The sequence below is a fragment of the Mesoplodon bidens genome (assembly GCF_964165515.1).
Source record: "Mesoplodon bidens genome assembly, chromosome: 4".
Taxonomy (NCBI): Eukaryota; Metazoa; Chordata; class Mammalia; order Artiodactyla; family Ziphiidae; genus Mesoplodon; species Mesoplodon bidens.
The window spans coordinates 124943808-124962013 of record NC_138160.1 but is presented as its reverse complement, the minus strand read 5'-3'; the positions used below and the strand labels follow the sequence as shown (position 1 = coordinate 124962013).

The 18206-nt window shown below is 41.9% G+C and overlaps 1 protein-coding gene across 2 annotated transcripts in view; it reads right to left on the bottom strand.

Moving 5' to 3' along the window:
* Positions 1-18206, bottom strand: part of SH3RF2 (SH3 domain containing ring finger 2) — a 142720-nt gene that overhangs the window by 69402 nt on the left and 55112 nt on the right. For both annotated transcript variants that reach the window (XM_081232791.1, XM_081232792.1), the window contains exons 3-5: positions 12435-12704; positions 8783-8878; positions 2034-2354 (exon numbers count right to left, since the gene is read on the bottom strand). In XM_081232791.1, the coding sequence (XP_081088917.1) occupies positions 2034-2354; positions 8783-8878; positions 12435-12704 (687 nt within the window). The remainder of the gene's footprint in view (positions 1-2033; positions 2355-8782; positions 8879-12434; positions 12705-18206) is intronic.

The window sequence follows — 18206 nt, the reverse complement described above, 5'->3', positions numbered from 1 at the left end:
ATTTACTGAGCACCTACTAGGGACTATGTACTATGAAAGGTGCTGGGATGGGGAAGGAGGGGGAGTTTGATAAGCTAGACCCAACCACAGCTCTCAAGGAGAGAAAAAGGAAGCAGGAGATCTTGTCATTTGCTCAACTTTCCACTCATCTTTAGATGTAGCTCATAAGTGGGGCATTTTAAGAGTGTGCTTTTGACAACATCTGGGCAAACATGTAGAAATACTTATAATCCACCACCATGTGAATTGAGAAAAGGCTATCAGTACTGTGCAGTGGTTCCCTGGGGATAGGACATGCCAATGCCACACTTTGGAATTCTCACCATTTGTGAACATTAGGAAGGAATACTACTTGTTTTGAATCCTACTAGGATTCTCTGCTTCGGTCCAGCCTCTCTGTTGATGAGGTAAATGACCAGGGATAAGAATGAAAAAGGCACAGGGAAAGTGACTCTTGGTTAAATCCTTTGGGAAGCCAACTTATAGCTGAGTGAGCTAGCCTAGATCTACTGAGTGTGGGCTGTACTTCGTATACCTATGTCTATATATTTAGAAAGAATGGTTTCAGAAAAATTCTGCTAGTCTTTCACTTAACTGTGAGTCACTAGGCTCCCATGTTGGAGCATGTATGTGTGTGTATGTGTGTGTACGGGGTGTAGAACTTGGGGCACAAAGTGTGTATGTACTTGTAAAAAAGTGTTTGGAGTGTGTGTATGTAGGAAGGGAAGGGAATTTCACAGTTTTTTAATGCAAGGAGAGTGTATAGGGAGGGGAGAGTGTAATTGTGTGTGAGTGTGTATGTAGTGCAAGTGGCGGGCAGAATGACATCAACAGCCAGCCTCCTAGAGATGCAGACAGTGGTATAAGGTCTGAAGTGCTGTAGCAGGTGATTGTTTTCCTTTTAGACCAGCACACAGGTCTTTGAGGAACCCTTGACTTTCTCCTCCTCCTTGTCTTGTTAAAAAGGGATTAGAGTCCAATTAAGTCATTTAATCCCAAGGTAGAGATTCATGTTTAAAAACAAGATTTACAGCTTAATAAAAATTACATCAGTGCAAGTTGAGGTTTGTCTTTTCAAGTTGTCACCTGCATGGTTCCAAAGAGTGTTTATAGCAGAATACCTGACATGCAATTCTTAATTACTTTGCCTTGTACCTCTGGTCCTTCATCTTTTAAAGCATCCTTCAACCTAAATAGCCTCATGCTGTTAGAAGTAGTTCTGCTTCTGGATTGCCAGGACTGCCCCTTGGCTTATCTCCCTTCAGTTGGCAACTCAGTGGCCAGGCTTAATAATAACAGTAGTTGTATTAATAACAATAGTATTGGGAGCTAATGCTTATTGGGTACTCAGTATGTGCCAGGCATTGTGCTAAGCACTTTACATACATTATCTCATTAAATGCTCCATATGAAAACCACCAGGGCTGGCTTCAAGGATGTGTGACATGTGTAGTCACACAGGGGTCTGTGCTCAGAAGGGCCCTTCACTCGGTCTGATACTCTGCTGTTGCCATCTTGAAATTCTTAATCATTTTTGACCTGCATTTTCATTTTTCACTGAGCCTTGCAAAGTATATAGCTAGTCCTGAAAACACCCAATAACCCATAGTCTTTTTCTTTCTTTTTCTTCCCTTCCACATGATGCCTGATACATTACTGGAGGATGGAACAGTGAATGTTAAACGGTGATCCCAGAAAACAGATGTCATTACCTCCTTGGAGGGAAGTTCTCTAAGGGACAGGAACCATGCCATGGCTCTTAGCAAGGGAAAGCAAACCCCCCTCCTCTAAACCTCAGTTTTCTCATCTGTAAAATGGTGGTAACAACAACAATAATAATAACACCTAGCTTACAGGCTGTTTCAAGAATGAAATGAGATCATGTATAGACAGCTCTGACACATAATGACATTAGTTGTTATTAATGCATTATAGGGGCTTAGCAGGTACTAAAGGTCCAATATTGCTTGTGACACAGTGTGGGTCACTTGCCCAACTCCAAGGTACCCTTATCCCAGGGGTTTGTTCCCTACCTGCCCCACAGGGCTGGGAGGAGCATCCGCTTTCTCCATGTGCTGGGTGATCACAGAGGGGTTGCTGGAGCTGATGAGCACTGGGGTGCTGATCTCCACCATATGGCGCCCCGAGGGAGAGTGCACCATCCTGTTGAGGGTGTTCAAGGCTGTCATGATGGAGAACTGCCCGGGCCCCTTCCTCCTGGACCCCGGGCCCCTTCGGAGTGTGGGTGCATTGGTCGCCTTGCTTCTGGAGGATGACACCAGGGACATGCCTTTTGTGTGGGATGACTGACGGCCTTTGTTCTTCTCTAGGAGGTATCTTGCAGTGAGGTTTGGCTGAAAAGACAAAAGGTCTGATGAGAATTTAGTCATCCTGATCTCGTGTGAGCGGCTGTGTCTTACCCAGGCTAGTCTGAAGTCGGCTCAGATGCCACCGCCTCAGTTGTCATTCCTTGGTCAGCTTCCATCTGTTATCAATATATTCCAATTCCTTTACTATATCAATCAATTCTCACAACTCTCCTGCAATGTAGGTACGACTCTTATTGAGGTCTGAAGAATTTAAAACAAGCCATGATACTCTGCTCTGATTTTCCCACCTCTCTCAGCATCATCCCAGCCTCCTTTACCTGGGGGACCCTTCCCTCTTCCTCTAGCCACCCCTGAATCCCTCCCTCCACCCTTGACTTGGCTGTTTGCCCTTCTCGGTGTTCCTGCAGCCCCCATGCTTTCCCACTCCACACGGTAATCATTTATCTTCCTTTCCTCCGCTGGACTGTTAGCTACCTGAGGGCAGAGACCTTATACACGTGTCCTCTGCTGTATCCCCGAGTGGGTGCTCAGTGAGTGTGCAATAATGAGTGGATGAAGTTGCTCAAGTTCATACGATAAGTGTTTAACCAGAACGTAAATCCATTCAGGACCCTGGATCACCTAAGGCTAAGACCACCTTTTACTACTTCCTTTAAATACTTTTACCTCATCACCATCCTCTCTTGTTCTCTATCTCTTATCGTCAGTGGTGTGCTGGTACATCAGAAAAACAAACAAAACAAACAAACAAATGACCCCCCTCACCCCGATCTGTAGAGTTTACCAATCACTGTGGTGTAAAGATCTACCAATGGTTTAACAACTGGCTAGCAAGATTCCTGAAAACCTAACACCCAGCCCTTGCCATCTAGCTCCAGCCAGCTCTAGCACCACCACTGACTGTATTGTATTTTGAATATCCTGCCCACCAAGGGCCCTGTGAGTTCGTGTCCTTCAGAAATCGGAAATATGCTGACAAAAGGGATTGTGTGAATAAACTTTCCAGGACAGTTACTTAAATTTCCATCATGATGATTGTCACCAGTTGCCCTCTAAAAGCATGTGTCTCATTCTAATTTAGAGGTTCACCTATAGAGGTAAAAGGGAGTTTGCTCCTTTAAGAACTTTTTCTTCATTTAAGAACTTTTTAATAACCATGTGAGGACGATTAAGATGATTAATATAGTTGAGATAGAAAATTTTAAAAAAGATATAGTTCCTGCCGCCAGAAGCTTGTAATATTGTGAAAAGAAACCATCAAGTAGGGGAAGGGGTATTATTATGCCCACTTTAAAGACAAGAGAGCTGAAGGGGTGACGTACATGGCAGAGCCAGCATGTAAACAACCAAACAAGAAAAGACCAGGTGGTAATAAATGCTCTCATGTGTCAGAGGGTGACTGTGGGAGGCGGCTACTTTAGATTAGTGGGGGGCTGTCAAGGAAGACCTGCTGAGAAGGTGACATTCAAGCTGAGACACAGATGCCAAGAAGGAACCAGCCATGTGAAGATAGGCATGAGAACATGCCAGGAGAGGGATTGCAAGCTAGTGGAAAGATCCCGAAGAGGGAGAAAGCTCAGCCTTTTTGAGAAAAAGATGTGAAAGAACCAGAAAGAAGGATGGACCAGAGTGAGTGAGGAACAGGTGGTCAAGAGGAGACCATGGAGGCAGGCAGGATCCGGATCACATAAGACTGGGAGGCTCTGAGTTTATTGAGTGTAATAGGAAGCCTTTGGCAGGATTTAGGTGGAAGGGTGACGTGATCTGATGTTTGCTTTTATTTAGAAGCTCATGCTACGGTTTGGCAGTTTCCTACTTAGCGTCTGACCCAGCAATCCCACTCCTAGGTAATTACCCAAGAGAAATGAAAACTCAGGCTTACTCAAAAATTGGTATGCACATGTTTATAGCTGCTTTAGTGATAGCTGCCAGACAATTGGAAACAATCACAATGTCTTTCAATTGGCGAATGGATGACAGACTCCGGCACATCCGGATCGTGGACTATGACTCAACAAAGAAAAGGCACGAGCTACCAATACACCCAACAACATGGATGAACCTCAAAGGCATTATGCTAAGTGAAGGGAGCCAGACTCCAAAGGCTACATTCTATATGATTCCATTTCTGTGACATTCTGGAAAAGGAAAACTGCAGGAGCAGAAAACAGATCAGTGGGTGCCAGGGGTTGCAGTCAGGGAAAGAGCAGACTTCCAAGAGGCAGCCTGCCCTCGTATTTTTTGGCAGGTGTTGGAACTATTTTATATCTTGATGGTAGTGTGGTTATACTGTATGCATTTATCAGAATGCAGAGACACCAAAAAGAACAAACTTTACTGTATGTAAATAAAAATAAATACATAAAAAGCTCATTCTGGCTGCTATTCAGAAGTGCCAGACCGGAAGGAGGGAGATCAACTGGGAAATTACTGAAATTATTTAGGGCGCTTCCGACGGAAGCCTGGACCATGTCTCATATTCCCCCAGAGCACCCATCCCTCCATTGTTCACCCAGTAAGACGATAATACCTGCTCTCTGAGTTGAATGAGTAAAGTTCTTTCTGGTCTTTCATAGCCACGATGAAATAAGTTAATTTTTTTCTGCCTTCACCTAATTGTTCTGCCCCCAGGTGAGCAATACCGTGAGTGTTTCCGTCAGCAACACAGACAAAGAGCCCCATGTGACTCTAGGTCTTCCCTGTCCTCTGCCAGGGTGATTAATAGCTCAGCCGGGGAAGGACTGCAGGGCTCTTCAATTTGCACCCACTCATTTGAAACAATATCCTTGAGGTCCACTGGGCTGAGCGAGGTTCATATAACCCAGGCACGCCCCGCTGGAGAAGTCCTGACAAGAACGGGCATAAGCTCCGCGTTTGTTTTACCACCTTTTACCCAGATGCAATTCAATAAGTCAAACGATACATTAACAAGAAAAATCCTGTTTATGCCAAAAAGCCCACCTCACTCTCAGAAGAAAGCTCTCCTTCCTTCTAATTGCTTTGCATGGCGCTGGTATTTCAAAACTTATTTAAAGGGTTCTCAGCAAGTGCTGGTCTTAATGAAATGACTGGAATCAAATTTTAAGTACTGCTTTAAAAAGCTCAATTTAGATTTCAAGTAATTTTTGAAAACCAGGTTCCCAGATTAGAGCAACCACTTGATTATCGTTTCCCCTCCTAGCAATTAGGAGAACAGGACCCTAGTTTGATGATGACTGTGAGGGTTCTTGTAATCACTAATTTTAGAGGTGGAGTAGTGGGGAGAGTATCCAAATGAATACTCATTAAATGTAGAAGTTTTGGAAAAAAAGGATATCAGAAATGGGTAATGAAATCAGTGATGCCTTTCTCCCCCAGACCTATGAAGAAGCTTCTTGAAATAATACAGGGGACCATGCAAGCTCTAATCTGCAAAAATTTAAGCACCTCCTATGTATCCAACTAGGATTAGTTGTAGCTCATCTCTGTCCTTGGAGACTTAACGGTATCTCCCAAACATCGTAATTGTTCCTCTTCAGCATATGTTGCTTGATCCAGCAAATGGCTCTACCACTGACCTAGACACACAAATCCGAAAATAGGGTGTGATCCTTGACCATTTCCTCACCCCTATCCCCCACTCCTGTGGATCTACCTCCTAAAAGGTCCTGGAATCTGTCCAGTTGTTTCCAATCTACTAGTCAAAGCTACAATCATTTTCTAACTGAGCCATGTAGTAGCCTCCTAATTGATCTTTCTCCTTTTTTTAAATCCCTCCTCCTCAAATTATTCTTCCCACTGCATCCAGAGCAATCTTTAAGAAACCCAAATCTGACGGAGTCACTGCCTTACTTTAAATTTTTCAGTGGTGTCTTCTGACTTCTGGGTCAAGTCCAAACTTCTTATGATATGGCAGAGGTGATGATGCTCAGCAAATATTCCAAGTAGTCCCCTATACTTCTCAGCTGATTTCAAGCCAGGTGGGACTATGTGACTGGTTCAGGCCAATGGACTATGAGTGGGAGTGACAAATGTCACAGAGCTGAGGCCTTTGCTGATACACACCTCACTCCTCTTTACTCTTCCCCACCATGAAACCTAGGAAGTCCATGTGTTCCAGATGGCGCGGCTACAAAATGGCCCAGCCTCATCAGTCTGGGTTCCTCAGTGACTGTGTGAGCACAGCCTCTCACCATTCTGTGCTGAACATGTAATATGGATTCGAAATAACTTTTTCTTTGTGAAACCACTGAGATACAGGGGTTGTTTATTACCATAGCATAACCTAGCTCATCCTGACTAATGCAGGAAGGTTTACAAAGTCTCCTGTGGTCTGTGTCCCATTTGCTTCCCTGGCTTCTTTTTTTTTTTTTTTTTTTGTCTCTCTCTTACTCTCTAAGCTCCAGCTCTAGTATTCTTTGGTCTTTGGAGGCACCACACTTCCTCATCCTGCAGGACTTTTGCACATGTTACCTCCATTCCCTAAAACACTCTTCCCGCCATGCTTGCTCCTCATCATTTGTCAGATCTTGGCTTACAAGGCATTTGCTGACACCCTACCCAGGTAAGTTGAACATCATACTCTCCTCCCCCCAATAGTTCCCTCTCCTTCACTCTTTGAATCATTCATCACACTTATAATTATTTATTCATGTCTGCCCCTATAATCCTTGAAAGTAGGGACTCATATCTGTCTTGTATCACTGGAACTTAGCACAGGACCTGACATGGCAGGCACTCAATGAAAAATAAGTTGAATGATTGAATATATATTTAGGACAGGGTCACGTTGAAAGGTATGTTCTCTGAATTTTTTTCCTGGTCAGTCGGACCACCTCCCAAATATTTTTTTCATTCATTCACTTGTGAAGCTAATTTTTTTAATGAAGTACCTGCTCTGTATTGGGCTAGCCTGTGAAGTACAAGCCACACACCGATCAGGTGTTCTGAGAAGAAAGAGACAACTGAGTATTCAACTAGTTGCTGGAATTTTATGGAAAAAGAAGATTTCTAGCTGAGCCTCATAAAATGAGTGAAGTTGAACATGTAGAGAGAATTGGGTGGCTGTACCTGGAAGGGGCTTCAACAAGAGAAAAAGCACGATCATTTAGTGGAGAGAGTAGGAAGACCAGCCTCTCTGGACCATTCCTCTTCCCCTCCCTTCCATTTTTCATTCCTTCCATACAGATTGAAATGAGAGGGTGAGGGAACTTTGACAGCTGGGCAGTGTTCTGGGCACACCACTCACTTCAGAATCCACTTCGGCTCTTACGAATGGTAGAACTAGTCCCTTCTTTGCAACTCTGCCTCTGTTCTGTTTCATCCCACCCTCCTAGAGGGCAGGGAGCATACTTTCTACTTCTTTTATAGCTCAGCACTGCTCGCTTTTAATGCTTTATGCCTGGTAAGCACCCAATAAGTGCAGTTAAACAATGAAAACTCTCTTTTAAATTTGTAATGACCTGCTTCAAGCTGGGGTGAGACTGATGGCTAGAGAGGTTAGGGGCTATAGGTTATATTACTATACTGGAGAAATAGGTAGATAGCCTAGCATGTGTTCTTTCTTTTTTTTTCAAAGTAGATTTTAAAAAACAATAGAAGTAATATGTGCTCATTTCTGAAGATTTACAAAATACAAGTCAGCAGAAGAATATGAAAATTATCTAGAATCTCACCATCTGGTGATCACCACTGTTAATATCTTGGTACATAGTCTTCTAGCCCTTTATCCATTTATATATACACATATGTATTTACAAAGCTAGTTTCAAGCAGTTAATTTTTTTTAATTGTGGTAAAAAACACATAACAAAATTTACTATAATAACCATCTTTAAGTATAGAGTTCAGTAGTGTTAATTTTATCCACATTGTAATAGAACTCCAGAACTTCATCTTCTAAATCTGAAACTTTATACTCATTAAACTTTATTTTACTTAACAATAAATCACAAACATATTTCCATAATACCAGATACTCCATGATATTGAGTATTCTCCTTTAACATTATTTTTAATGGGTATATATTTTTCCATCACCATAATTTTAAAAAACGAAATCCTTATTGTTGAGTTTTAGATTATTTCTGGTTTTTCACCACTATGCACAATGCTACAATGAACATTTTTGCACATTTTGTACACATATCTTTGCATATTTGTTTTAGTATTTCCTTATAGTGAACTCTCAGGCGTGGAATTAATGACTCAAAGGAGATGTACATTTTCAACATCCTTGATAGGAGTTTGAGTCTGGAAACGAGAGAGGGCACCAACTTGTACTCCTATCAGCAGAATGAAAAGGCCCATTTCCCCACACTCTTGCCAGAAATGGGTATTATCATCTAGCATCTTTTCTTTCAAGACTTTAGTTAGTTCTGAAATAAGCCTCATATCAAATAGGAATTACTCACTGTAGCACATGTATAATTCTGAGTAAGCTCGAGTCAGATGTAGACTTGATAGTCACGTACCTCTACAAACAAGATTGGGAAGATGCCGACTTTATCTCCTAACTTGCCTTCTGCCCAGTTCTCATCCACTCGGCTGATCACAGTGATGATATCATCCTGAAAGAGAGAAAGTCTCCTGGTTAGCATTTACTGTCAGTTTTCAGGTGCTGAAAGCCTTCAGTGGAGATCAGCTTGGAGTCTCAAATGGTGTAAGGGGCAAGGAATGTAACTCTTTCACAATTTATTTACAAAATCTTCCACTAAAATAATTTTTCTCCATGAAGAGCAGATTTGGGTCACCAAGACCAAAAGAGGAGTAGAAATAATTTGGAGCATCAAAGAAATCCAATAGGAAAATTTGGAAATGTCTCTAATTTTCCATCACCAGCAGAATCTGGGCTTTTCATTTAAATTAATCTGATGGGGCTTCCCTGGTGGTGCAGTGGTTGGGAGTCTGCCTGCCGATGCAGGGGACCCGGGTTCGTGCCCCGGTCTGGGAAGATCCCACATGCTGCGGAGCAGCTGGGACCGTGAGCCATGGCCGCTGAGCCTGCGCGCCCGGAGCCTGTGCTCCGCAACGGGAGAGGCCACAACAGTGAGAGGCCCGCGTACCGCAAAAAAAAAAAAAAAAAAATTAATTAATTAATTAATCTGATGGAGAAACCAAGATGGAAGAGGTAGGGAGATAGAATTTTGGCTTAGCAAAAGGAAGAATGAATTGCATTCTGATTTTGAACACTTTTCTGTGTTCAAAAAAATTTTTTTTAATAAATTTATTTATTTATTTGGCTGCGTGGGGTCTTTGTTGATGCACATGGGCTTTCTCTAGTTGCTGCGAGCGGGGGCTACTCTTGGTTGCTGTGTGCAGGCTTCTCAGGGCTTCTCATTGCGGTGGCTTCTTTTGTTGCAGAGCATGGGCTCTAGGTGCGTGGGCTTCAGTAGTTGTGGCTCGTGGGTCTAGAGCGCAGGCTCAGTAGTTGTGGTGCACGGGCTTAGATGCTCCACGGCAGGTGGGATCTTCCCGGACCAGGGCTCGACCTGTGTCCCCTGCAATGGCAGGCGGACTCTTAACCACTGCGCCACCAGGGAAGTCCCCCTATTTAATTTTTAATGTAGCAAACATAAAGTGGCTTTTTATTTGAATGTTTCTTATTACCAAAGGTTATATGGAAATTTGTAGAAACATTTGGAAACACAGATAAGCAAAACAAAGAAAGAATTCTATCACAATATAGATACAACCACTGTTAACATCTTGGTTGACACATTTTTTCCCAGATTCTTTTCTATGAGGATAAAATATATGTACATAGAGACACACTGATTTTTAAAAACTTTTCAGAAAATGTACATAGGCGTACAATAAAGTACAAATATTTTAGATGTAAAGCTTGATGAATTTTTTAAATTGAATATATCCACAAAACCCCAACCCAGAGTAAGAGATATAAAATACTTCCAGCACCAAGATGGCTCTTTCATACTCTTTCCTGTCACATAGCAAGAGGTAACCACTACTCTGACTCCTAGCAAATACATTCATTTGGCTTATTTTGTATTTCTTACAAATGAAGTCATATAGGATACATTGAATTGTCACTTACTATCACATCAGGAATACCTTTCCATGTCCGTATCTGTTATCAATCTAAATCTGAATATTCATCCACTGATCTCTCTGATCTTCTGATCTATGCCCCTTAGTAATATAGACGAATCCAAATCTAAATCCATTACTGCATTATACCCTTTCTTATATTTCTCTGTCCTTATTACAACCTGTAATTACATATTTATAGGTTATGATTTCTTTAATGCCTGTACACCCCATCAGACCATAAACTTCATGTGTGCAGGGCCTGTATCTGTTTTGTTCATTTTTGTCCCTGGGACCTTATATAGCGGCTCCCCTATAGCAGTCAACCAATCATTCCTTTATTAAATTTTTTTAATTGAGGTATAGTTGATGTACAATATTATATTAGTTTCAGGTGTACAACATAGTGATTCACAGTTTTTAAACAATCAATATTTCTTGAATGCATGCATGCATGAATGAATAAATGCATGTGTGAATAAACTGGAAAATTTACTGAGATAGAAAATACTAGGAATAAAAGCTTCTGGAGAGAAGATCTTGAGTTTTTTTGGACACGCTGAGTTTAGGAAGACCATGAGATATCCTAGTGTAGTCTTGGCCTTCAATAGGCTTCCAGAAGGGATCGAATCCTCTCTTCTGGGTCCGCTGTCCTAATTTCCCATTTATGTGTCTGTTCCTTCCACTAGACTGCTGGCTCCATGAAGACAGGGACAATGACTCATCACTTTATCTCCAGTGGACAGCTTGGCACATGGATGGATTCAATGAATGAACAAGCAGGTGGGTAAGTGTCCCAGTTTGCAAATTCCCAGAAAAGGGCAAAAAAGCAGGTACTGCTTCCTGCCTATGTCTTCCTCCAGCTGTGTCCCTAGAGCTTAGTGTCTAATGCCTGGTACAAAGTAAATACTCAATAAACGCTTGTGGAATTGAACTGCCCTTCTCCAGCTGTAGTCAAAGTATAAAATTTACAGGTCAGCTACAGAATGACATTCCTTAGGGGACTCACTCTGAGGTGCTAAGACAATAATAAAGATCAGTATTTCAAAATATGGAGGACAGTGGGGTTATCTAGTTTGAGTGAATCTTAAGTAAATCTCATTTCCAGTAGCGATGGAATAAAAATGTTTTACAAAACAAAAGACCTTTCCTGAGCTACTGTAGCAGTGCCACTTGTACTTGTATTTGATCTACTTATCATAAGTAGCAAAGAATGAAAATACCCCAACTTTGGTTTCTAAGAGAGAATTCAAATGTTTACGGAATAATAAGTACTGAATACAATGATTTAAAGTACAGTCGACCCTCCACGTCCACGGCTTCTGCATCTTCAGGAATCAATGTGTCCTAGAACTAATCCCCCTCAGATACCAAGGGATGGTTGTAGGCTAGACTTTAGTAGACTTGTCCTTACTTGCAAATGCTGAAGAATCATCCAAAAAAAAAGAGAGGGAAAAAAACCTTAGGGTAACTAATGTGTTTGGAAAATATATCTTGTAAGAGGTGATTTATGTGTAAAGATATAATTATGTTATTGTGTTGTTTGGAGTGTTTTGAATGCAATGTTTACAAACAAAATAGAGTGTTGTAAACGAGTAGTACTAGGTGATCAGAACTTGGTCAGCGAGAATACCCCTGCAGATACACAATGAAAAGGTAAGATCTGTAGTTCTACACAGCACGCAGTTAAACTGTGTCTGTAATCTTCTGTCCAAGTGTCTGTTTCTCTCACTACTCTGCCTGAGGGTATGTGCTGTGACTTGTTCATACTGTCTCCCCAGTATCTGCAAAGAACAGGTGTTCAAAAGTGATTGTAGAATGAATGAATGAGTGTGCAGATACTTAGTTTTGCAGTTGCAATAGAAAAGGTTTGAGGATTCCCATCAAACTCCTATTAGATTTCTCTGGCGACTTTACTACCATATGTTGGAATTATACATACATATTACATATATAGGCACACATTTATGGATAAAATATAATTTAAAACAATCAGCAAATATTAAACAAACAACTCGAGGTTCTGCCAGTCTTTATGTGGTCACTGGTGACTTTGGTAGCTGCCCAGAATCTTACCTTGAGGAAGGTCAGGCAGTCCTGGTTCTCACTCTTGTCCTTGTTGCGCAGGTCGAAGTTGTAGAGGGCCCGGCAGAGTGGGGGTGGCTGGGGAAGCTGCTTGAGGACCTCCACGGAGCTGGCTGGGAAGACCCCACTGATTCCACTGATTTCCCCCTGGTACCAGTTCTCATCCAACTGTCTCCGGAGGAGGATGACATCTCCCTTATTAAACCTCAGGTCACCGGGATTCTGCCCTCGGTAGTTGCACAAGGCCTTTGCTCGCGGCACCTGCAGTGTCACGGATCAATAAAATATGTATGGCTTAGAGGCTGGAGGGACACAAGGGATCATATTAATAACTAAATACAGGGCACTTCCTATGTACTAAGTGCCGTACGTGGGTCATCTTGTTTAACCTTTGAGATAGACACTATTATTCCCCTTTCTAAGATGAGGTGACTGAGGCACAGAGTGGTTTAGGAAGTTGCCTAAGGTGACACAGCTGGGAAATGGCAGATATGGGGTTTGAACTCTGACAATCTGATTTTAGAGACCTGTTCTTTTTTTTTTTAATACATTTATTTATTTATTATTTATTTACTTATTTTTGGCTGCGTTGGGTTTTCGTTGCTGTGCGTGGGCTTTCTCCAGTTGCAGCGAACGGGGGCTACTCTTCCTTGTGGTGAGCCAGCTTATCATTGCAGTGGCTTCTCTTGTTGTGGAGCATGGGCTCTTGGCGCGGGCTTCAGTAGTTGTGGCGCACGGGCTCAGTAGTTGTGGCTCGCGGGCTCTAGATCGCAGGCTCAGTAGTTGTGGCACACGGGCTTAGTTGCTCCGCGGCATGTGGGATCTTCCCGGACCAGGGCTTGAACCCGTGTCCCCTGAATTGGCGGGCGGATTCTTAACCACTGCGCCACCAGGGAAGCCCAGAGACCCTGCTCTTAATCACTATGCAGGGAACGGGATTTTGTACTTGACTCCACAACTATGTGAACTTGAGTGAGGCTGTGACTCTTTCTGGGATCTGAATACTGATTTTGAATTCTGGCTCCACGTCTTTGCTCTTGTGTGACTGTGGTCAAGCTATTTCATCTTTCTTAAACCACATTCATTTATAAAATGGGGTAATAATAGAATGTCTACCTCATTAGAGTTGCTGTGAGGACTAAAAAATATTGATAATGCATTCTGTGTATTGCTTGGTACATAGTATGTGCTCAATAAATGACACCTCTTAGAATCAACACCTGTAATGTAGGGCTCAGTGTTGACGGCAAGAAAAGTGAGGTGAAAACCCCCTGAAAATAGAAAGTGCTATGTGAGAGTGATGCATTATAATTTGTCTTCAGCCTGTCTAGAAAGTGTAAACCTCATGTGTGTTTGGATCTTTAGGAAGCACAACCGAGATGAGTTAACAGTCAGAAATCAATCATCACCTAAAAAAAATCAGCTAAAGAATTGTCATTTGTCAAATCAATTGTCAGTCTAAATAATTATTTCAGTCAAATGCATTTCTTTTCCTGATTGAAACTGGTTTCTCCACAGAGAAATGGCCTCACTTTGGTCTTGTTTGAGGTCAGTTTGACAGATGGAAAGTTCTAGTAACTTAGGTTTTATAGAAAGCCCTTCAGTGTCACCTGTGATTGTATTGTATTTTGTGCTTTCCTCGGCCATTGGGTGGAGTATTCCCCTCTGCTGGGGACAGTCTTGCTGGAACCTTCAAGGACCTTCAGAGTCTGCAGTGTTCATTTGAAAAGGAATTTCAAGGAGCTTCAGGGTCGAGACAAGACCTGAATGGCATCATATTGCTGATGGGACAGCAGCAGAGCAATGGGTTTCTGCTGGTCCCTGGGGAGTTAGAAAACCACAGGAACACAGCTCATCCTTGGGAAACTGGTGGACAAATGAGCAAAGATGTATGTGCTAGGAGGTTTAACACACTGTTGTAGATAAATGGAACCAGTTGAATAAATTATGATACATCCATACAATGGAAAACCCTACAGTCATTAAAACTGATGATGTTGATCTATAATTAATAACACTGAGAGTTACTTATAATATACTGTTAAGTATAATAGAAGAGATTAAAAACAGTTATGTAGACTAGGCTCTCTTTGTAAATATACATATATATTTTTTACCTGGGGAAAATGCTAGATGGCTATATACTAACATTTTAAGAGTGGTTATTCCTAAGTGATGAGATTTTTGAATATTAAAAAAAAAAGTTTCCCTAAGTGCTTTGCAGTGTTTTCTAACTTTTCTACAATGAAAAAATTGTACTGTCTATCACAATTGGATAGTAAAAAGAAAATGAATGAAGCTGGGGGATAAGAAGTGAAAGGTATGGGAGGAATTTAGGAAGAAAATAAGCCTAGCTGAGTGGGGTCAACAACCACGTAACTACCTTTTGGAGAAGCTTCTCCCTTACCTGAGAAGTAAGCAGGTAGAAGCAGATTGAGAACACAGGATTTCTGGGGAATGATCTGAATCTGTTAGACTCCCAGGGTTAGACATATCAGGGAATAATAATTGTCCCTAAGCCTTCTCCCAATTTTACACTGTGATATAAATCACATTTTTATGGGTATATGAGCACCTGGCACACACTGGTCACATTTACCAGGCTCGCTGGCAGCTACATCTGGCCAATGGGATATAAGCAAATTTTAGGAAGTGTCCCTACTGAGAGAGATTGACTTTCTTTTTCTTTCCTCCATTTTGCTATGTGGGATGCAGAGCTGGCGCTCTAGCTGCCATCTTGAACAATGAGAATAAGGGTCACACCTAAAAAGGGGAGAAAGTAGTCTGGGTTGCAGAGCTGCCAGGCAAGTCCTGGACTACTTTACTTCCAGACTTGTGTCTGAAATCTAAATAAACTTCCATCTTGCCTAATACACTGTTATTTTGGATTCATAAAAGGAAAAGAAAGAAAAGGAAGGAAGAATGAAAAAATTAGGAAAAAAGGAATTAAAGCTCCTTTGACTTTGCATAATAATGATAATATCAATAGCTAATATTTATTGAGTGCTTCCTCCTATGTACCAGATACTGTGCTAAGCACTCCACAGTATATTTTATTTAATTCTCACAACAACCTGTGATTAGAAAACTGGGGATCAGAGAGGTTAAAAATTTGTCAAAGTTCATGAAGCTAGAAAGTGGTAGATTTTAGAATTTGAGCTCAAGTATGTCTATTCTCAAACCCAAGCTCTTAACTACTCAACCAGTGTTTCTCAAAATGAAGTCTGTGGTTTACCTAGATCAGAATCTCGGGAAATGTAAAAAATGCAGACCCTTGGACCCCATCCCTGACCAATTTGACCAGAATCTCTTAGAGGGCAGTTTAAGTAGCTGCATTTTTATCAAGCTCTCCCATCCATCCAAGTTTGATGCCGCTGGTCTGAGTTATGTCTTATTCTAACTAAAATGGAGATTTGATGTAGTTTTGTAAATGGCTGAGCTGCTTTTTTCCTTTCTTTTCTGGAAGACATTCCCATACAAGGTGGCTTATGTATTTTAATGACTATTGAGCAAGTATGTTAGACTAAAACTGCACAAAATGCTTAAATCTCTTTGAAGGGGCATAAACTTTGAAACCCTGAGATAGTACTAATTGCCTGACCATCTTCATCTTTTCTCTATCTCCCCTCAGTTGAGATAAACTATTGTGGAAGCAAACTGTACATTCTATTTTTAACATGAAGATTCTTTTCATCACCTTTTTTCTTCATTCTCCCCTTTTACTCTCAGTTCTACATTCATACTTATAGAAAACATTGGCTTCCATGCTGTAAAGAGGGTGGGGGTGGGGAAGGAGAGAGAAAAAATCTGAAGAGGGGAAGGAAATTAACATTTATTGTGTTTCTGGCAAGCCATAGAAATTTGTCTTACATTATTACACTACTGCACTTTCCATGTACAATACTATCTCATTTATATGAGCTCAAAGCCCTGTGAAGTAGGTTTATCTTAATTTTATTGATGAAGAAACCGAAGTTCTGAGACGTTCACCTTCGGGCAAAGTCACACAGCCAATGTACAGCGGCCCGGAGACTGACTTCCGTTCATTTGACGTCAAAGCCCTGATTTCTCTTTCATCCTGCTGAAGTCACCTAGTATGTTTTTCCATCATAAAACTCATTTGGGGTGATGTTTTATAATCAAAATCTGAATAGAGTTTGAATGCCATCTGCTTGCTGCTGGCTGCACGAGCATGAATTATTGAACTCTAGAGCCCTTGCATAAAAGTTAAGCACCTGCCTGAAGAGACTCAGCTGGTTGATTCTATCCAGTCTGCAGTGGTTCTCTCAAGGGAAAATGACTCCAAGTTCTGCAGCAGCCATCACCCGTTGTTTTGTTGGGTGAAACAAAACACCACCCCAATTGTTTTCTGTCTCGACAGGTGCAGGAGGGAGGGAGAATGGGGATAAAGTGGGTGTGGTGGTCTCACAGCCAGGTCATTACCAAATGTTTCTCCTGGTGTTTTTCAGAAAGCCAGATAATCCAGTGGAAGGCTGTGTGTGTGCCTACAAAGCTTTCCTTCTCTGAGATTCAAAAGGATTAATACTTCTATGCACCTGTAATTTGTCTTTTGATTTGTCACCTCAGTAGGGTGAGGTGAAAGCCACACGAGGTCCATGCTTTTGATGGAAGATAAAGCACAGAACGCTGAAATAAGGAAGCAGGGGGTATGCAGAGACATTAGCGGTAAAATTATGTTGTAGTAGTTATGTGTGTTGGTAATAAAATGGCAGGCATCCCTTCTCTGAGGATCCACCCATTTGCTCTCCATCTTCTCATGGGCATGTTATTCACTCTGGTCACACTGCATACACATGGGTATGTGGCCCAGGCTGGCCAGTTATATAACCGAGCAAGGCCCTGTGAAGGCCTTTCTGGGGACAGAAGCACCCCCACCCACCCCCACCATGTCCCTTGCCTCCTGTTTGTAAAAGAGCTTTAGCCTCCTAGGCCTTCCCTGAGTTCCAGAGAAAAAATTCAATCAAAAATGAGAAAACGCAGAAACAAAAACAGTCAAGTGAGACAAGATAATAGTTTAGCCATAATACAAAGTCAAGGACCTTCAGTTCCTCCTTAAGGACTATAAATAATATTTTAGCCATGTCCTTTAGTTGTTTTACAGATACTAAAACCCTCCCTAGGTGAAAAAAGTTAGCTGCATGCTGACCACATACACATAGACCCCAGACCAGTTAAATCCAAAAAGTTGATGATGTTAACCCCCAAAATACCACTCAGTTACCTCTCCACCAACCAAACAGAAAAATGTCCATGAGCTAATCTGGCACCCTGAAACCCTCTCCCTCACCTTGCCTTGAAAAGCCCTTCCCTGAAATCCTTCAGGGAGTTTTGGTCTTTTGAGCATTAGCCACCCATTCTCCTTGCTTGGTGTCCTGCAGTAAACGCCGCACTTTCCTTCACCACAACCTGATGTCAGTAGATTGGCTTTACTCTGCGGGTGAGTGGACCCAAGTTTGGCTCGGTAACAGAGTGCCCAAATCCTCCTGGCATAAAGCTTGGTACAGGGCAGGCGTGTGCCCCAAATAGGGTCAGTTAGAATCTTCTTTGACATTTGATATATAGACACTCAAGAAGAGAGTGTTTCTTTTGGATAATGAGCCTGGAGGCGGTAAGCCTTGGACTACCAGTGGTGATATTTCCCAGCCAGCAGACACACCTTCCTGAGTGAAGCTGCAGAAGGCAGCAGAACTAGAGAGATTGTGAGATAAACAGGTAAGTAATGGATAGAGCCTTCACAAGGAA